Raw genomic sequence first — 21,695 nt, forward strand, 5'->3', positions numbered from 1 at the left:
AGACAACCATGCTTTAAAATGTTGTCACTGCTATATGTAAAGTAGCAGAATGGGATAAATATTACTGAAGATAATGAAGTAACTCATAAGCTACCAAATTTTAAAAATGCATTTATTATTTAAATGATCTCCTGATCTGAAAAAATTGTGAAGAAACAAAATGGTTTTTCCTGAGAGAAAGAAAAGAGGTATCAATATAAAGCTGACACAGTTAATTTTCCAGTAACCAATTTAGATCAAGAATATTTGTCATAACAGATTTACACACTGAAGGTATAAAGCCTAAACTGGCATATAAATATGAATCAAATGCATCACCTAAATTTCTGCATCAATAAAAAACATATTTTCAAGACAGGCTGAGATATATGAGCAGAGTCAATGCTCCTTACACCCCTGAGAGGAAGAAAAAAATGTTTATATTAATTTTTACTTGAAATAATCTCTGTTTGGTAGGGACTGTGACGCTGGCAGACCAGGTACCAGCTCATGCCAAGGCCCCAGGCCTCACTGAACTTACAATGGCATAGCTGGAAACCAGTCTTGTTTACTTGTGTTAGCATCCTCAGATGCTGTTTAGACTTTATAAAATGCTTGGGGGATGCTGCATGCATTAATCTAATTTATAATCTCTGTAACCCAGGGTATACATTTATATAGAGTAGATCAGCACACAGCTGTGGCCCCTTGTAAACCTCTAACTGTATAACTCAACAAAACAGGAAAACAGCATTGATTAAGGTAAAGTACTCCTCCTGCATACAAGAATGGCCAGTTGAAAGCAATTGAAATATTGCATAGCATCAAAGAACAGAGACTTTGTTGATTCCATTCCTAACTCATGTCTCTTTTCAGTCCATGATTTTTACTGTCTAGCAAAGTTATGAATTTAAGCTCCCAGGCTCATCTTTTGAGTGTCTTGTGTAGGTTTCCTTTGAGGTGAGGACTGATAGGTAAGATATAGAGTGATCGTTTTGTGAAGTGTTCACCTACAGATGATGTGGTGTTTTTGTCTTTTATCATTTTCCTGTTTGACTTAATTCAAGAGTGTAGTGATTGTCTCATCTCACCCACATCAGTGGTTCTCAACCCGTGGCCCAATCAGCACACAACTGCAGCCCATGTGACATCCTCAGGGCCATACGGGTAGCATATATATTGTGCAGATGGGGCCCACATAACACAGAGAGCTGCAGATGGGGCCCACAATGGTAAATAGGTTGAGACCCACTGACCTACATAGTTCTACTAGGGCATTTAGTGCAATGGATGAGGTACACCCCATGTTGTGACAGGCATATGTAGGACCCATAGATCTTGAAAGGTGTGTTGTGGAGGGTGTTGACCATTGTAGCAGTGGAGATATGTCTGCACGGTTTGAATCCGTTACTCTGGTAGGGTCTGGAGCTTTTGAGTTGGTGTATTCTGATTTGTTCGGAGCTTGTTTCTGATGAGCTTGGAGAGGTTGGGGGTTGTTTGAAGGCCAGAAGAGGGGGTTCAGGAAATATTTCTTTGATGATACCCCAAATGGGTTCCAGTGGGGGGTGGTAGGTGATAGCTAGAGGTGTGTGGTCAGAGGGGTTTTCATTTATTGAAGCAGGTTCTCTCGGGATATATGGGTGGCAACACTGCGTATTTTCTAAAAGTGAAATACTGAAATTTTCATATTGTTGGTATGCAAAACCCTATTCAATTTTTTATAAAAATGACAGTGCAAAGTGTCTCATATTTAACAATTTATTAACACAAGCGGCACAAACAGGTTTCTTATTTGTTTGGGTTTAGAAATTATAAAGTCAAAATGCAACCTAACTGCTGTCAATTGTTTTAGAATGGCTTTTTAATCCTTTCATGAAATGATACAGATTTGCCTTGCTCATCCATTGCCAGCAATGGACACACTAAATATGCTAGTATAAAGGAGTTAGTTGTTGATACAAACTGTCATTTGGGCTTTTTGGTTAACTTGTTTTCATTACCTGTTCTTTGGTACAGGTAGTAGTAGAGATGGGAAAAATGCACAAAAATTTTTATAATAAAATGTACAGTTCAACTAATAAAAACAGATGTACATGTATATATCACATAAAAAGCATGAAAAATTCTGCCAATAAAATCCTCTACCACATCAGTGCAAAAGCTAGTGGCCTTCTAAGGCAACATAAATGTACTCCTCTAATATAAATATTCATTGCCTTACTTACTCTAATTAGCATTCCTCATTTGTAACGTTAGCACACTTGCAAGAAATTTTCTTCTGTGCTGCATTCATGAAAGCATGCTGAATACTCACTGTACTTCTGGAGAGGCAATTACTGAAGATTTGGAATTGCTGTCCTAAGCCCATATCTTAAGATGTGGTTTTGCTACAGCTCAAGCACCTTATTTACTAAGGTCATTTAAAAAAACCCAATCTAATATTTTTATTATTTTACTAACACCATTTTGCATATAATCATTGAAGCTAATAAAAACAACTTAAAAAAATACGAATATTTTACTACAAATCTTCAAAATCAAAACTAGGGTTTGCACAGAACAAGTAAATATGAAAACACTTTCACATCTTAAAATCTTTACATGACTTTAGAGCATTTGTTCAGCGCAGCCATATAGTATTCAGTTGTGTCTGGTTTTTTATGCTTGTGTCCATTTTTAGCACTTCTCTAATTGCCATGGTAGCGTAAGTGGATGGAGGAAGAGAGAATTCCATCTTCAAGGCCTTGAATTTACCTTCTATTACATAAGAAAGAAGAGATTAACTGGCACATATAGTATACCTCCTCTGGGCATTATTTAAATTGGGCTGAAGGGCTCACACAATTTAAGAAATAAAAAAATTAATTTATCAACCATGGAAATGTTTTGTGAAATGTCAATTCATGCTACAACCTTCACGTATGTGGCAGATGTGAGACATGGAGTTTTCCCACTATTTATGTAGCAAATTTTATTTAAAACGAACAGAAAAAACCTCCACCTTTTAGTCATACAAAAATTCGGTATTTCAAGACTGCCTTCCTCTCCTCCTACAAGCCTTGATTGTAAAGTAGTAAGGCCTATATGTTATAACTGGCTGTGTACTTTATTCAACAGTTCCATCACACAATCCTGACATGTTAAAAGTTCTTAAACTTTTAAACTGTACTAATTCTCCTAGAAACAAAATATTACACTTACTAATACCAGTTTTAACAAATAATATTTCTGATGCTGTTCTGCTAGCATGTCATCAATCCTATTTTAAACATTTTCTGTTATAATTTTATCCCCAGTTAAGCAAAACACTAAAGCATGCACTTAAAAGCACACAAGTCTCCCACTGAACTTCAATTAAACACATAAGTAGTCCCAATGAAGTTGAAAGTGAATATTCACATGCTTGAAGTCAAGCGCATGCTCAAGTGCTTTGCTGAATTATGGCCTCTGTCTGTCCCTCTTCAGTGAAGCACTTAACTAAGCATATGCTTAGTGCTAAGCATGTGCTCATTTGATTCTGTAGATAGCTAGAAGCAGAGTATAATGTAGTCAATATGATCTGCTGAGCAAATGCTTGCACTTTTGAAAAATCACTTATATAGGAGCCTAATTTTGAGCACATCCTTTAACATTTTAGCTTGATGTTTTGTCAAATGTAGCCTTTTTATTTATGTTTACATTCAATGTGTGTGATATGTAGCAGTTACAACTTCAAAGCAATAGTTAGGTCAAACTTCATTGTTTACAGTGTATAAACACCTGCAGAAAAGTTGTTACTCTTACCTTTAGCAAGAATAGGTGATGGCTTTCCTTCCAACTTATCCAAATCCGTATTAAATAATGGAATTCTAGGATCATCATATGCAACCACCTCCCTTTATGAAACACAGGACAAAGTTTTTTTAAATTTTGAAATACTCAATGTGACTGAATGCACCCCTGTATTCACACCCTATACACTATTGTAATAATCTTTGTACAAAATATTGTGAGGTATCATTTGAAAACTAACTCACTGGTCAATCATATCATGATGAAATGTGCATAGCAACATTATATGTAAAGTTATAAACATAAACTAAAATTAGGTCTGGAACATGTTTACCAGATAAGTCTGAGTGAACCACTTCCTCAAAGACAAAGGACACGCTGGCACCTCAAGCCAGGTGTCAAAGTTGATGGGCAATCACCTGTCAAGTGGCCATACTTTGGAAAGGAAGTGGGAAAGCAACAAACTGATCTGCATTTTAGCAAACAATAGCATGGAACCTCTTTCACCATGAGACTCCTTGTCTTTGTCCTCACAGCAGGAATGAACTTTATCTAGGAGTAACCCTCAAGAAAATGAAAAGGAGTACTTGTGGCACCTTAGAGACTAACAAATTTATTTGAGCATAAGCTTTCGTGAGCTACAGCTCACTTCATCGGATGCATCCGATGTAGCTCACGAAAGCTTATGCTCAAATAAATTTGTTAGTCTCTAAGGTGCCACAAGTACTCCTTTTCATTTTGTGGATACAGACTAACATGGCTGCTACTCTGAAACCTCAAGAAAATGCATTTCAAAGGGGAACTAGTCTATAAAAGTGAGGGGCAAAGAACACCCCAAGTTCTCTCTCCCACTTTCACCTAAGACGACAAAAGAAACAGCCTTTTGACATTGGGAGCAGATCCTGGCCTGAGAATTTGGTCAGCAATGTTACTGGGAACATGTGGTAAGGGATTTCACCTTGAAGCAAATCTAGTTTTTAAGTTTTAGTTACTAGAAAGCATTTTATGCTTATTTCTCTTGTAACCATTTCTGACTCTAATGCCTTATATTTGTACTCACTTAAAACTTCCTCTTTGTAGTTAAATAAACTTTGTATTCTTTAAATCAAAAAGAATCCAGTATTGTATTTAAAATGAATTGTGTGGGTAACTCCATTTAAAGTAGCAAACCACTGGATATTGATCCCCTTAGAGGGCAACAGACCTAAAATATCTGAACTGTCCAGGAGAGGGCTGGACAGTGCAGGACACCAATTTTGGGGGTGAAGTTTGGGACTGGGAGTGTGTTGGGGGTCACCCTGCAAGTGGTAACCAAGGTTGGTGGTAACTAGTGTGAGACTGGAGTGTGCTGGCAGGCTGCAGCTAGACAGAGATACTCAGACTGTGACCTGCATGCTGTTTGGATGTTTGTGAAGGGCCCAGGTTGGGAGCTACAGCAGCGAAGCATTGTGAGGCACCCCAGTTGCAAGGCAAAGGTGACACAGTCCCTCACTGGTCTAGATTGGATACCCTGGAATGTCACACTCAATAATTACAAGTTTTTTATATCTAGATAGGTTTTATTCACAAAAAACACCACTAATGGACACAGACAAAAGATTTAATGCAAACACATATGCTAGTTGGTGAAGTTTCTCCCACATCACAGGTTTTTTCTTTGTAGGCTATGTCAAGATTTCTAATTATACAATAAACGTGGTTATTAGTGGATGGGAAAGAACTATGCCAACTATAAGAAAAATAGCATTCTACAACAATCAGAAGTGTTTAAAAAGTATCTTAACTTTTTCATGGCTGGATTAAGTACATACCCTATTTTTCCTCTCCAGCCACATCATAGGAAGTCATCCAGTGTATAATGGCTACACTGAAGAGCAATCTTTTAAGTGCCCCCCATCCCAAACTCTGTGTATAGTTCTCATCCTCTTAGACCAGAAGCTCTTCAGAGATCATGTCTGCCTGTTTTGTACAGTACCTAGCATAAGAGGGCACTGATCCTGGTTCTGGTCTGTATGTGTGACAGTAATAAGGTTTTAATAGATAAGCCATAATTAATAATAATGTGTAAACAACTGAACCTTTCATATACTTTTTGTTCATATGCCAGTCTAAGAAACAGGTTGAGACTAACTTTTCCTCAAAATAAATTGCTAAGATTAAAAAACAACCCCTCCCCCCCCCACCCCAACACACACACACACACACCAAGTTTTGGGGGTTGCAAATATTAATCTACATGATTTACTGTCTACAGATTATCTTGGGCAAGTCTAAAATAGTCACATTCCTAGTCAATAATTTTACTTTTCTCATATTCAGAACCTTGTATTTTAATTGCTTGACTGAAGATGCAAAAAGAGTCTCTTGCTAAAATGTATCAGGACCAAATCCTGCTCTTCTACCTTCCTGTGGACATCCTAGGCTCAAAGTACAGTGGGAAAGTTACATTTATGCTGTGTGTAGGGGGATGCGCATAACACTCAGTGGAATACAACGGGGACCATCACTCAAAGAAGAATCCACAGTACCTCGAGTGTTAGTACACAGTGTTCCACAGCAGATCAGAGCCAGGGGACCAGTGAAGCAGTGGGACCTATGCCTTACTGGTCTGTGCATAGTGTGTGTGGTACAAAGATCCATATCTGCTGCTCCTGCCTACAAACTAGTACTGATCATGGCCTAGCTACACATGAGACCAATGCTCGCCAGCACTTTTGCAGTCCTCCTGCATGTATTCTGGGGACATCCTATTATTTCCAAATACATTTCACTGTATCCAGTGTTCCCTCTAATTTTTCCCACCCATGTCCGGAATAAAATTTTGTTATGGGCCCCAATATGGAGGTGATGTGTGACACATGACCTTCATATTGGTGCCCATAACAAAATTCATGTGTTGGGCATGGGGCCAAGGGGTTCAGAGTGTGGGACAGGGGTAAAGGGTAAAGGGTTGGGGTGCAGGGTGTGAGGGGCTCAGGGCTGTGTTAGATCATATTAAAGAAGTTCGGTATTAAAATCACAAATGAGTTTGATTCCCCATAGTTTAAATTCCAGGGTATTACTAATTAAGAGGTCTCTTGGTTTTTGGTTTCTTGGTTTTACTATTTCTCTCCTTCTCTGCGTGAAACTTGCAAGCTGCTAATTGTGTTAGTACATCCTAAGACAGAGTCTGTTCTCAAAGCAATACTTTGTAACAGAAACAGCGCACAGAGACTCCCAACCCTTTTGTTGTATTTATCTCGCTTTGTTAACAATTGTGATTAAAATAGAGATAGAGGATGTATGTGGATGGATGCTTGGTGTGAATAATAAATGAATGATCAGGGAGGTGCCACCCTAAGAATCCAGTGTCCATTGGCCGAAGAAGGTGTCAAGTGGAAACAACCAGAGGACCCCCGGAGGGCAGACTGGAATCCACCCAACAGACTCAAGGATGGGAGAACCGAAGAACAAAACAACATCTGGCAGCACGGAGCCATCAGGAATGTGCCATCTGCTGATTGATTCAGCAACAGCATGATCTGTCTGGTCCAGGCTGGGTTCGGGCCAGGGGAGGGGCACTGGGGCAGGTCCGGGCTGGGGTGCCCTGGCCACGGCAGTTCTGGGCCACCCCAGCCACCGCAGGTTGGGTGCCAGGCTAGTTTGGGGCTGGGGGAGGGGCACCCCTCTCCCGGCTGTCTCCGGGTGGGTTCCCTGAGCACCTGTGCGGTGCTAAATAGGCTGCTGCGCAGCTTACAGGGAACTTAGCTGTATACGATTACTTACCATCTGACATTCTGGGGGCGAATTATGATCTTTCTGTATGCTCCAGATAATGAATAATCTCGAATTTTATGTCTCATGTTGCTGATGTCAAGGTTGTCAGCTGCTAACATTTCCTTGTAGGCATCACCAACTACAAGAAAAGGAAATATTTAAAGAAAATTAAATCTACTTAAAATCTTAGTTCAAATTAAGTTTTAAGTGATCGTGAAAATTAAAAAGACTTACTTTTATGCTTCGGATATATAACATCAAACCCAGGTAATGGCATCACTATATCATGGATAGTATAACTGTCAACATCTGCCTCTTCAATATGAACACCTGTCCCTAAAATTCAAACAAACAGTTTTCTATTTAAAATACATAGGTATGTGACATTTTTCTGTCACAAGCATCTCCTGTTAATTGAATTTAAAAATAAAAGTTCTTGATTTAAACGTATCTGACTATAGATGGATGAAGCAAATGTTGTGTTGTATCTTCATTTACTGACACAATTTTCTTAAAGCAAGGTGTAACAGTCTTTAAAGTTTAAAAAGAAATCATGCAAAGCAACAATGATTTGAAGTTTATTTTACCTCCTTTAATTACAAGGTCTCCCGATACAGCTTTAAGTCCATATTCTTCTATTCTCTTGCTCACCATGTTATTCCATATATAACTCTGATAGCTATGAATATACATCAAACGATTATTCCTTGGTATCTGTAGGTGAAAAATGTTTAACTGAATAATAGGTGTCTTTAGTTACTTTCACCACCCAGCCACACTTAATTGATAAACATTGAAACAAGTCATTTTTCCAGTCACACAGTTAACATGCAGGTGTTTGGTTTGTACACTACATTTCTGGTCTTAATTTGAGAGGAATTTACTTGTAAAGAAGGAAAAAAAAAAAGTATGCATTATCCCCTCAATACAAAAAGCTCATTTTCATTTTGTGTAACAGTTTGCCAAGTGTATTGTTGATGTAGACACGAGTCCGATTTTCAACATTGTAAAGGAGTACTTAATTATTTTTCATAGATTTGTAGGTCTTGAGCAACCAGTAAGACCATTCAGTCTGCCCTCCTGCGTAACACAAACCATGAAACTTCACTAAGTAATTCCCGTGTCAAGCCCAGTAATCCAAGGTTGAAATAGAACTATTTTCGGAAAGATCCAATTTTATTTTTTTAAAATCAAGTCTTCAAAGTGATGCCAATTCTATCACATACCTTGTCAACCTATTCCAATGGCTAATTACCCTCACTGTTAATTTGATTTGATTCTCTAAAGGCACAAAGAAAATCTGATCTTAAATCTTACACACAAGTCACAGATACCTATATAATTCAGATGAGTTTAAGTAACCATACAGCTTCCATATAAGCATGCAACTACATTTAGAATTCTGTTCTTTCATCCATGTGCATTAATAGGAAACACCCAAGTTATTCATTATACATCAGTTTGAGTCTGGATCCCTCAGTAGACAATATGACCGTACTTCAAGGGAACACAGAGGAGAGGAATGGATGGATTTAAGAGGTTTATACATAGTCCATTTAAAATGTAGTGTAACACCACAAAAATAAAACTCACAGACAAAAAACCTCAACCTTTTTACACTCACTATGCCAAATGCAGAGACTATATTCTTCAGTCCATACTTTGAAAGTCCACGTAGAAGCTGTCCTTCCACACACCTTTTTACAGGCAGTTTTTTTAGGGCTGCAGCTGGATCTTTAGTCTTTGCCCACTCTTCTCTGCATTTAACTAAATATCCTTTCTCAGCTGTAACAATAATTTAAGATTAACATTTTAACTGCAAAACAAAAAATTCAAGTTGATTTAAAATATTCATGTAGCTGAAAAAAACAGTGCAATTAGTGTGCTTATGTCTTAGTGAAAGTTATTTAAAAAAAAAAAAAAAGCCAAAGTCTTCTAGATTCTCTACTGGAACAGCTAACTCATTTGTTAACCTGTAGTTAAAATGTAGTAGGAGTACAGGACACATGACATGGCTAATTTAAAGCAAACGTACAAACATGTAAATATAACAGGTTAAAGTACATTTAAAATATACTCCTGTTCAATAGTGTTGTTGGTATATAAATCCACCTATAAAAGCTAATATTTACTACCTGTTAATATGCATTCCATGGTTAAAATGGAAGATGCCCTTTTGAGCACAGAATCATAGGACTCGAGAGGTCATCTAGTCCAGTCCCCTGCACTCATGGCAGGACTAAGTATTATCTTGGCCATCCCTGACAAGTGTTTGTCTAACCTGCTCTTAAAAATCTCCAATGATGGAGATTCCACAACTTCCCAAGGCAATTTATTCCAGTGCTTAACCACCCTGACAGTTAGGAAGTTTTTTTCCTAATGTCCAACCTAAACTTCCCTTCCTGCAATTTAAGCCCATTGCTTCTTGTCCTATCCTCAGAGGTTTAAAAGAACAATCTTTCTCCCTTGTCCTTGTAACAACCTTCCATGTACTTAAAAACTGTTATTATGTCCCCTCTGTCTTCTCTTTTCCAGACTAAACAAACCCAATTTTTTCAATCTTCTGTCGTAGGTCATGTTTTCTAGCCCTTTAATCAATTTTGTTGCTCTTCTCTGGACTTTCTCCAATTTGTCCACATCTTCCCTGAACTGTGGCACGCAGAACTGGACACAATACTCCTGTTAAGGCCTAATCAGCGCAGAATAGAGCAGAAGAATTGCTTCTCGTGTCTTGTTTACAACACTCCTGCTAATAATCCCAGAATTATATTCGCTTTTTTTGCAACAGTGTTACGTTGACTCCTCATATTTAGCTTGTGGTCCACTATGAACCCCAGATCCCTTTCCGCAGTACTCCTTCCTAGGCAGTCTTTTCCTATTTTGTATGTGTACAACTGATTGTTCCTTCCTATGTGGAGTACTTTGCATTTGTCCTTATTGAATTTCATCCCATTTACTTCAGACCACAATTTGTCCAGATCATTTTGAATTATAATCCTATCCTCCAAAGCACTTGCAACCCCTCCCAGTTTGGTATCATCTGCAAACTTTAGAAGTGTACTCTCTATGCCATTATCTAAATCATTGATGAAGATATTGAACAGAACCGGACCCAGAACCAATCCCTGCGGGACCCCATTCGTTATGTCCTTCCAGCATGACTGTGAACCACTGATCACTACTCTCTGGGAACGATTTTCCAACCAGTTATGCACCCACCTTATAGTAGCTTCATCTAGGTTGCATTTCCCTAGTTTGTTTATGAGAAGGTCATGTGAGACAGTATCAAAAGCTTTACAAAAGCCAAGATATACCACGTCTACCGTTTCCCCCCATCCACAAGGCTTGTTACCCTGTCAAAGAAAGCTACCACATTTGTTTGACAAGATTTGTTCTTGACAAATCCATGCTGATTGTTAGTTATCACCTTATTATCTTCTAGAAAACAAACTTTCTACCTTTTGAAGGACTTATATTGTGCCCCTCACCATCAACTTTAGCTACGTGAGCCCAGATTATCCCCCTACTTAAATCTGTGCATGGATCTCCTCTCCTCCGTGAATACATGGCTCAGGATCTCCCCAGGACCATCCCCTCACTCCTCACCAGACCAGACCCTGCTGAAAGCATTCTCTCCACCATGTGGTCCACACAAGAGGAAGGAGTGAAGAATGGGTAGTATGCAGGTTGTCCTCCCTCTGGTCCCATGCAGCTTCCCAAAAAAGAGTTAACAACAGCCCCAGGTTGTGTTAACTTTTTTTTATCCCTTTTCACCCCAAGAGCAGCTGCTCTGCCAGGGAGTGGCAGATGGGAGATTGCTAAAGGCAGAGCTGATGCAGAGGTTCAGGTTGTGGAGTAGTTTTTCCATGGGAAAGGTAATCCTGCACAACCCACAAGATGTTCAGGAAATCTCTACAAAGAAATCCCCACCAAGATACTCAGACAAGAAGTCCCCTTCCAGTTGCTTTTTTACTACAGGAGGGGGTGATCCAGGCCATCAACAATGGTTTGTTGTTAAGAGCTTGCTGAAAGCTTTTAAACAGAAAGGAAAGTTCCAGTGCTGACGAAGTTTACCATATACAGAAATGTGAATGTCTATATGCACTTCAATTAAAAAAAGTTTAACCTTCCCTCCATAAATACTGTTCTGTTCATTTATGTGTAAAATATTTCTTAGAACCTACCTCCAGGCCGTGGTTTTAATATTAAATCCATTACTTCATTCCAGTTGTTTTGTAGAATAGCTCTAAAATGAAACAGAAAATTCATTAGCTATTATAAAAACAGGAACCGATTTTAGGGATATACTTAAGTTCTCTGAAAACCAAAATATTCTATAAATTTTACATTTCATCTACAGCCAATATCGTGCAAGACAGCTGATACAGCTGCTTACATAGTTTCTGTTCCTGATGCTAAAGTTAAAATTGACACACAATATCATGACTGAAACTTTCCAGAGAGAAAATAAATAAACAAACATACCCAGATGTAACATTATACAAAGATACAAATTTCAAAAATATGATTCTTTAGTACACACAAAAAAAATCATCAATTATTTAAAAAAACCCATACCTTCCAACTTGATATGTAGGAACAGCCGTGGTTCCAAATCTTTGCATTCCATAATAATTAATAAATCCAATTTCCCTGAGAGAGTGCATTGCTTGCTGTACTTGATCATCAGTTCCTGTTATATTTCTAACACAAAATTATTTTTAAAAATCCACTCAACAGTAAAACCATCTCAAATTACAGCCATCAGATCAGTTTGAACTTGTACTCTTAGGCTCCTGAAAGCAGTCATTATCAGTGTTAAAAGTCAACATAAATTGTATACAGCATTTCCTAAATCCAGCAAGTTCCCTCCCCCACACCTTGATTGAGAAAAGTTTCAGAGTAGTAGAAAAGTAGTCTCAGATCCCCTAGTATCCTCCCTACTTTATAGCTGAAAAACTCTGACTTGATTACGAAGGCCATCAATGGCAAAGTCCTGGCATATAGCAGCATTTTACCTGAGAACAACTGTGAAATGGTTCCCTTGCAGTTCTCCCAATTTCAGCGGATGGTTCTTGTAACTAAAATTTCCCAACTTAAAGTTCATCAAACATTTGTTCAAATGAGCAAGTCTTTGTGCAGTGATTCTAAAAAGAAAAAAAAGAAAAAAGACAGTGACCAAGCTACTCTCAGAAAAGCTCATGGGTAAGTATTTATGGAAATGCCAGGGTTTCAAGCTAAAACACCATTACAAGAAACAGGAGTATAACTCCCTTAGTTTCTCTGCTTTTTGTGTATTGCCTCCAAAAAATATTCTAAATGAATCATCTAAAAGGATATGGCACATTATTCTCAAGCCCCATCTACACAAGAAAACTAATCCATTACTGACAAAGCTATGTCAACAACAAGTTTCCTGGGACCTATGTTGTAAGACTAATTGGCAAAAAATGTTAATACAAAGTTATGTTTGCCTCATGCTCATTCATGCTCTTCCCTTTCCCAGGGAATTGTGGGAGAACTTGTCTGTTCTTCTCAGTACACAAGGAAGCAGGGGAAATGTGGGAGGCATTATCAGCATGAATGATTTAGTCTGCATCCTCACTGCAAAGTGGGCTTGTTACCAGCCTGAAAGCACAACTCAGGCTTTAGGCTACAGCAGGAGTTCCCAAAATTTTTGCCAGCATGACCCCAGTTTGATGAATTATTTCCTTCAAGAACCCTAGCATGGAGGACACCATTTTGTCCTCTGCACTGCATGACCCCATGCATATGGTGCATGCAAGGTCATGCTGTGCAAAGGATGCCATTTTATAAAGCAAAATGGCGTCCTCCATGCATTGTGACCTCACATGCACTGTACATGTGAGGTCACGCTATGCGGAGAAAAATGGCGTCCTCCGCACACTAGGGATTGCCACGATTCCATCTGGGGTTATGATCCAGTTTGGGAACCGCTGACCCACAGCCCCCAACAAGCCAGGTAGTCGGGGCCCGAAAACACCACTAAATTTGAATGAGAGAGCTCTGTGTGTGGATGGAAGTGGGGGTCGGGACGACACACAACTTAGCTCTGCAGTGAAGACAAACCCGTACTGATGCTTCAGAATGCTTTGCGAACAGAGTACATGAGCACTGTAGGACAAAGTTTTACACCTAAGGCAGAACTCAGGTTTAGGTCACAAGGGATCTGACCACTACTGAAAAATGCTGTCAATAAAAATATTATCCCTCCTGAACCTGCATTTGAAAATGATTAAGTTGCTAGTATAGATGGGACAAAACTGTTTTCAAACACTTACAGAAAGCATGACTGAGACTGGGTGGATATCGGAATCCTTAGAGATTTCACAAAAAGAAAAAGTGCCACAAGTACTCCTTTTCTTTTTGCGGATACAGACTAACACGGCTGCTACTCTGAAACCTGTCATTATGCAAGTTAGAGATTTCAGTGTACTGAACTGAGAATCAAGCATGCCAATCCCACTTATGGTTATAGGCATTGTATACGTTGTGACAAAGTTCCTGCTCTACCTTGGTGGGTCTTGCGCTTATTGGCAGATTTTCTCGCCTTGGAGCTTCATGGCAGCCCTCAGCTTGGGCGTTTTTCTGAACCCACAGTCCAGGTCGACTCCTCCTGTGTCTGACCAGGAGTTGGGAGGATCTGGGGGGAACCCGGGCCCACCCTCTACTCTGGGTTCCAGCCCAGGGCCCTGTGGAATGCAGCTGTCTAGAGTGCCTCCTGGAACAGCTGTGCGACAGTTACAACTCCCTGGGCTACTTCCCCATGGCCTCCTCCCAACACCTTCTTTATCCTCACCATAGGACCTTCCTCTTGGTGTCTGATAATGCTTGTACACGTCAGTCCTCCAACAGTCCGCGTTCTCACTCTCAGCTCCTAGTGCCTCTTGCTCCCAGCTCCTCACACGCACACCACAAACTGAAGTGAGCTCCTTTTTAAAACCCAGGTTCCCTGATTAGCTTGCCTTAATTGATTCTAGAAGCTTCTTGATTGGCTGCAGGTGTTCTAATCAGCCTGTCTTAATGGTCTCCAGAAGGTTCCTGATTGTTCTGGAACCTCTCCTGTTCCCTTACCCAGGGAAAAGGGACCTACTTAGCCTCAGGCTAATATTTCTGCCTTCTATTACTCTCCTATAGCCATCTGGCCCGACCCTGTCACATATCCCCCCCCTCTGCTCAACACTACGGGGTTGGGCAACTTGGGATGTCAGGCAGTGTACTCGTGACAAGCCATCTGCGTTGCCATGGTGGCTTCCAGCCTGGTGTTGTATGGTGAATTGGAAAGGTTGTAGGGACAGGAACCATCTGGTCACCCTTGCGTTCTTCTCTTTATTTCGCTGCATCCACTGGAGGGGTGCATGGTCGGTCACAAGGGTAAACCGTCGTCCCAGAAGGTAATAACGTAGCGTTTCCATGGCCCATTTCACAGCGAGGCACTCTCTTTCAACCACAGCATACTTCTGCTCTCTCGGGAGGAGTTTCCTGCTGAGGTAGAGGATTGGGTGTTCTTCATCTCCGACCATCTGCGATAGGACAGCTCCCAATCCTACTTCAGATGCATCTGTTTGTAAAACTAATTCTTTGTTGAAGTCTGGGGCTATAAGCACGGGGTTACTGCAGAGGGCTGTCTGTAGATCCATGAATGCTTTCTCTGCGGCATCTGTCCACTTCACCATGTCTGAACCCCGGGCTTTTATGCGGTCTGTCAGGGTACTCGCTCTGGTAGCAAAATGGGGAATAAATTGTCGGTAGTACCCACCACACCCAGGAATGCCCGGACTTGCTTTTTCCGATTCGGCCGGGGCCAATTTTGGATAGCCTCTAGTTTGTTTAGTTGGGGCTTGACCATGCCCCTTCCTACAATGTAGCCAAGGTATTTAGCCTCGGCTAGCCCTATAGCACACTTGCCTGGGTTGGCTGTGAGGCCAGCCTGTCTTAGCGTGTCCAGAACCACTTCCACCTTTCCTAAGTGGGTTTCCCAGTCGGGGGTGTGAATAATCACATCATCCAGGTATGCCGCTGCATAACTGGTATGGGGCCATAGGAGCTTGTCCAGAAGATGCTGGAAGGTGGCAGGTGCCCCATGCAGTTCAAAAGGAAGAACAGTATATTGAAACAGACCCTCTGGTGTAGAGAATGCCATCTTTTCTTTTGCATCTTTGGCCAGGGGAATCTGCCAGTATCCCTTTGTTAAATCAAGGGTGGTCAAAAATCGGGCATTGCCCAGGCGGTCAACTAACTCATCGATACAGGGTATGGGGTATGCATTGAATTTGGATATCTCATTCAGCTGGCGAAAGTCATTACAAAACCTAGTGGTGCTATCGGGTTTGGGCACCAACACAATCAGGCTTGACCACTGACTGTGGGACTCTTCGATGACTCCCAGCTCCAACATCCTTTTTACCTCTGCCTTGATCTCCTCCCTTTTCGCTGCTGGGACGCGACAGGGCCTTAAAGTTACCTTTGCCCCAGGGTCTGTAATAATGTGGTGATATGCTTCGGTGGTCTATCCTGGTTTGGTTGAAAACACGTCCTGGTATCGGTTGATCATCTCAGTTACCTCCTTCTTCTGGTTTGGTGTCAGATCAGTGGATATCCTGATCTGCTCCTGCATATTATTTCCCTGGATTGGGGTCTCTTGGGCCACTACACATGCCTCTCGTTGGTGCCAAGGCTTTAAGAGGTTAATGTGATAAATTTGTTCTTGTTTCCGGTGTCCTGGCTGCCACACCTTATAGGTTACTTCCCCCACGGGTTCAACCACCTCATAGGACCCCTGCCATTGGTCCAAAACCTTGCTTTCTGCCATGGGTACCAACACCATCACCCGATCCCCTGGTTGGAACTGTCGGACTTTTGCCTGGTGATTGTAATGGGTTCACTGGGCCTCCTGCACCTTTTCCAAATTTTCCCGTACAATAGAGGTGACCCAGGCTATCCGTTCTCGCATCTGCAACACATGGTCAATTATATTTCTCCCCTCATTGGGTTCCTCTTCCCAGATTTCTTTTGCAATATCTAGTATGCCACGGGGGTGGCGTCCGTATAATAATTCGAAGGGGGAAAACCCAGTTGAGGCCTGAGGTACTTCCCGGATTGCAAACATAAGGTAGGGTAGTAGGGTGTTCCAATCCTTCCCGTCTCGACTTACCACTCTCCTCATCATTGCCTTGAGGGTTCGGTTAAACCTTTCCACCAGCCCATCGGTCTGCGGATGATAGACTGAAGTTCTCAGGGTATGTATATGGAGCAGCGTACAGAGGTCCTTCATTAGCTTCGACATACATGGGGTACTTTGGTCTGTTAATATCTCCTTTGGTAGCCCCACTCGGGCAAAGATCCCCACCAACTCTTTAGCTATTGTTTTAGAGGCCGTGTTCTGCAGGGGGACGGCTTCTGGGTAGCAAGTAGCATAATCCAGAACGACAAGTATATATTGTTGGCCCTGGGCTGTCTTCTCCAGGGGTTCCACTAGATCCATGGCTATTTGCTTGAAGGGGACCCCTATGATGGGAAGGGGTACTAAAGGTGCCCTCAAGTGGGGACAGGGACTATGCAGCTGACACTCTGGGCAGGACGCACAGTACCTCCACACTTCTTCATGTACTCCGGGCCAGAAGAATTGTTGTAGGACCCGTGCCAGGGTCTTCTCTACCCCCAAATGCCCCCCAAAAAGATGACTACGGGCCAGACTTAATACAGCATTCTGGTGTTTTTGAGGTACTAGAATCTGCTGTACCTTCTGCCTCTGTACTGGTGCAACATGGTATAAGAGATTCTTCTTCATTATGAAGTAGGGTCCTGGTCCCTGGGTTTTCCCTTCCAGGGGGACCCCATCTATTTCGGTCACTTCCTTCCTAATGTTGTCGTACCTTGGGTCTTCAGCCTAGTCCCGTCCAAAATTTCCTCTCCCGGGGCTAATCTGCCCGAAATCTAGGGGGCCAGTCTCTGTTGCCTCTATTGGTTCAGAGACGTTCGGGTGCAGGTCAGACTTGGGTGCTTCTCCCTCCTGGGTGGCCTCCTTTTCAGCTGCTCAGGTCCGCCTGCCTACGAGAGCGACCCTCTGGCTTTGGGCCAGTATTCGGGTTCCCAAGGCCTTAGCTGCCCTTCTTTCCCTTTTCGTCTTTCTACGCTGTCTGGGAGTGGAGAACAAATCTGAGGATATTTCGGAGAAGGTTGGGGGTTGACAGTATACTGTGGATGCCTCACTACTTTCAGGGCTTCCCCCTTTCTCCAATTCCCCTACCGGGAGTAAGTCTCCAAACCCTGGGAAGTCCCTCCCTATGAGCACTGGGTATGGGAGTTTAGGGACTACACCTGCCGCTACCTCAGTAAAGTTCCCCTGAATCTCAATTTTTACTGGGATGGTGGGGTAATAATCAAATGTCCCATGGATGCATGTCATCCCCGTACATTTAGCCCACAGCAGCTGACTACGCTTCACGAGCTTCCACAAGACAAGCATGATAGCACTCCCTGAATCAACCAGTGCCGTGGTCTCTACCCCGTTTAGTTTCACTGGTCTAGTGTACATATGTGGGGTTAGTGAGACCCCCACAAGGTGGGTTAGGGAGCATGGGTCTGCCCAGTTCCCCAGGTTACATTGCATAGGCTCCTCGGCAATGGGACACCGTGCAGCTATGTGTCCCCATTCCCCACAGGCGTAACATCTGTATGGAGCCCTAGACATTCCCCAGTCTCTTGGTTTGGGTAGTCTAACATCACGATCCTCTTCCCCCTCAGTGCTCTGACTCTTTGTGGCTACTGGTGGGCCTTCAGCCCCTTTCTTTTTCCACCTGGGTTCTCCTGGTGGCCCAGTCACCTGAGCTCTAGGGCTTGGTGCTGCTAGTTTAACCGGGGTGCTTCTTCCTTAACTGGTCGGGTCAGCTCCCTCGCCGTCCTTCGCCTTTCTACTAGCGTGACAACCTCGTCGTAGGTGGAGGGTTCGTTCTGGCTTACCCAGGCACAAAGGTCTGGCGGTAGTCCTATCCTGTACCAGTCGATGACCAGAACCTCTAGTATCTCCTCTGGACTCCGGGACTCAGTTCATAACAACTTTCGTGCGAGATGGATGACGTCATATAATTGGGACCGCGGGGTTTTGTTTTCCTGGTACCTCCACTCATGAGATCGCTGGGCCCGCACTGTGGTCGTTAGCCCAGATCTGGCCAGGATCTCTGCTTTCAGCTGGGGGTAGTCTCCCACAGCCTCTTCAGGCAAATCATAGTAGGCCTTCTGGGCCTCCCCACACAGGAATGGAGCGAGGATGCCAGACCACTGTTCTCAGGGCCAGGCCTTCCGCAGGGCTGTCCTCTCAAAGGCCAGGAGGTATGCCTCTACATCATCCTCCCGCGTCATTTTCTGCAGCCACTTGCTGGCCCGCATGATCTGCGTCCCATCATGGCCGCGGTTCAGCTCTGTAAGGGCCTTTACCTGGTTTACCAGTTTCTGCAACATAGCCCGGTCTTGAGCAGCCTGGTCCATCAGCAGGCGATTAATCTCTTGCTGCAGCTGCCCTGCCTCCTGTTGGGCGGCTGCCTGGACACGAGTAGCCTCCTGCTGGGCAGCCATGGCTTGTATCAGTGCCCACACTACCTCCTCCATTGTGGTGAAAAAAAATAAAAATAAAAATAGACCCTCTTCCCCCTTTTTTTTTCTTCCTTCCAAACACCCTCCTTCTTCAGCCGCGCTGTGGAAACCAGATCCCACTTCTGACACCAGTTGTGACAAAGTTCCTGCTCTACCTTGGTGGGTCTTGCGCTTATTGGCGGATTTGCTCGCCTTGGAGCTTCACAGCAGCCCTCAGCTTGGCTGTTTTTCTGAACCCACAGTCCAGGTCGACGACTCCTGTGTCTGACCAGGAGTTGGAAGGATTTGGGGGGAACCCAGGCCCACCCTCTACTCCAGATTCCAGCCCAGGGCCCTGTGGAATGCAGCTGTCTAGAGTGCCTCTTGGAACAGCAGTGCGACAGCTACAACTCCCTGGGCTACTTCCCCATGGCTTCCTCCCAACACCTTCTTTATCCTCACTATAGGACCTTCCTCCTGGTGTCTGATAATGCTTGTACACCTCAGTCCTCCAACAGTCCGCGTTCTCACTCTCAGCTCCTAGTGCCTCTTGCTCCCAGCTCCTCACACGCACACCACAAACTGAAGTGAGCTCCTTTTTAAAACCCAGGTACCCTGATTAGCCTGCCTTTATTGATTCTAGCAGCTTCTTGATTGGCTGCAGGTGTTCTAATCAGCCTGTCTTAATGGTCTCCAGAAGGTGCCCATTGTTCTGGAACCTTCCCTGTTCCCTTACCCAGGGAAAAGGGACCTACTTAGCCTCAGGCTAATATATCTGCCTTCTATTACTCTCCTATAGCCATCTGGCCCGACCCTGTCACAACATCTTTACTTGAGCAGCAAACTAAGCACATCCCCCGCTCCCAGGATATCAATCCCAGCTTTTACTTGTCTCTTTACAGGAAACTTAACGGGTATTGAGAAATGTTCAGTCTAACTGGAGAAGTGAATAATTTAGGGTATAAGGCAGAAGCAAGAAAACAAAACATCCTAGAAGGAAGACATCAATTAATCATTTTTTTTTGTACTCTGCTTTTTAAAATCTAGCACTTCTCCCCTGCTACAGAAGCAACTGTCAAGTGCAGGGGTGGGCAAACTACGGCCCAGGGGCCGCATCCAGCCTGTCAGACGTTTTAATCCAGCCCTCAATGTTCCGCTGAGGAGCAGGGTCCAGAGCTTGCTCCGCTCCAGCTGGTGAGCAGGGTCGGGGCTTGCCCCACTCCGTGCATGCCGTAGTTCCACGCGGCTCCCGGAAGCAGCGGCATGTCCCCCCTCTGGCTCCTATGCACAGGGGCAGCGAGGGAGCTATGCACGCTGCCCCCACCCCAAGTGTCACTCCCGCAGCTTCCATTGGCCGGGAACCGTAGCCAATGGAAGCTGCAGGGGCGGTGCCTGCAGATGGGGCAGCATGCAGAGCCGCCTGGCCACACCTCCACGTAGGAGCCGGGAGGGGGGACATGTCACTGCTTCCAGGAGCTGCTTGAGCTAAGTGCCTCATGGAGCCTGCACCCCAACCCCTTGCCCCAGCCCTGATCCCCCTCCCACCCTCCAAACCTCTCAGTCCCAGCCCGAAGCACCCTCCTGCACCCAAAACCCCTCATCCCCAGCCCCACCCCAGAGACCAAAGGCCCACCTGCCCCTCCCCGCACCCTAACCCTCTGCCCCAGCCCAAAGCTCCCTCCCACACCCTGAGCTCCTCATTTCTGGCCCCACCCCAGAGCCAGCACCCCCAGCCAGAGCCCTGACCCCATCCCACATCCCAATCCCCAATTTTGTGAGCATTCATGGACTGCCATACAATTTCCATACCCAGATGTGGCCCTCGGGCCAAAAAGTTTGCCCACCTGTGGTCTAGTGCCTCTGTCTCTCTCCAAGCCTACATTCCACTCTGACTGCTCAACAAACTGTTCCCCTTTTCCTCCCATTTCCCTGGTCCAAGGCTGCACGAACCCTAGAATAGCAACCCAGAGCTGGGCACCCACCCTCCTTTTGTGCAGATGCTCTGCAACAAACGGAACCTCCAAGCTTTAAGTGCCAGACAAATGTGAGTGCATCTTTGGCCAGGTCTACACTACAGAGTTTTGCTGGCATAATTATGTTGGTTAGGAGTGGGAGTGGGGGAATTAAAATTTTTACTAAAGCTGTTAAAAAATTATATAGTACATAGGTTAAGAAAAGAGCGTCTGTACATCTAGGTAGAGTGCTTAGATTATCCACAAATACAAAGTTTGTTTTAAAAGTCATAAGATACATATAATGCATAAACAGCAATAACCCACATTTAGGTGAATAAATTTAACAGTACAGTTTAGATATTAGCATCCAAGTATTCAGGTACATTACTCATGACAAGTTATACAGAGAGTTGGTTGCGGAAAGCTAATATAGCAATGAGTGACAATTGTCCCTCAGTAATTGAGAATTTAGGGTAGGTTGTCCATTTAGAAAATACAATCCAGGAGGAAAGTATTTCAGATACTTTCCTGACTGGGCTTTTCATCGGCACTCCAGCTCATCCCTCCTGGTATTGCCAATGTCTGGTGATGTGTTCTATGTAAATGTCCCTTGACCACCTAATGGCATCTGACACCATGAGT

General features: G+C 43.4%; 1 protein-coding gene across 3 annotated transcripts in view; it reads right to left on the bottom strand.

The window, feature by feature from the left end:
* Positions 1 to 1,723: 1,723 nt before the first annotated feature.
* PUS7 (pseudouridine synthase 7) overlaps positions 1,724 to 21,695 on the bottom strand; it is a 51,383-nt gene continuing 31,411 nt past the window's right edge. For all 3 annotated transcript variants that reach the window (XM_048836372.2, XM_048836370.2, XM_048836371.2), the window contains 9 exons: positions 12,525 to 12,653; positions 12,085 to 12,210; positions 11,691 to 11,752; positions 9,131 to 9,291; positions 8,094 to 8,220; positions 7,741 to 7,842; positions 7,516 to 7,645; positions 3,763 to 3,854; positions 1,724 to 2,736 (listed from right to left, as the gene is read on the bottom strand). In XM_048836372.2, the coding sequence (XP_048692329.1) occupies positions 2,600 to 2,736; positions 3,763 to 3,854; positions 7,516 to 7,645; positions 7,741 to 7,842; positions 8,094 to 8,220; positions 9,131 to 9,291; positions 11,691 to 11,752; positions 12,085 to 12,210; positions 12,525 to 12,653 (1,066 nt within the window). In that variant the 3' untranslated portion in view covers positions 1,724 to 2,599. The remainder of the gene's footprint in view (positions 2,737 to 3,762; positions 3,855 to 7,515; positions 7,646 to 7,740; positions 7,843 to 8,093; positions 8,221 to 9,130; positions 9,292 to 11,690; positions 11,753 to 12,084; positions 12,211 to 12,524; positions 12,654 to 21,695) is intronic.

The sequence above is a fragment of the Caretta caretta genome, chromosome 1 (genome assembly GCF_965140235.1).
Source record: "Caretta caretta isolate rCarCar2 chromosome 1, rCarCar1.hap1, whole genome shotgun sequence".
NCBI lineage: Eukaryota > Metazoa > Chordata > Testudines > Cheloniidae > Caretta > Caretta caretta.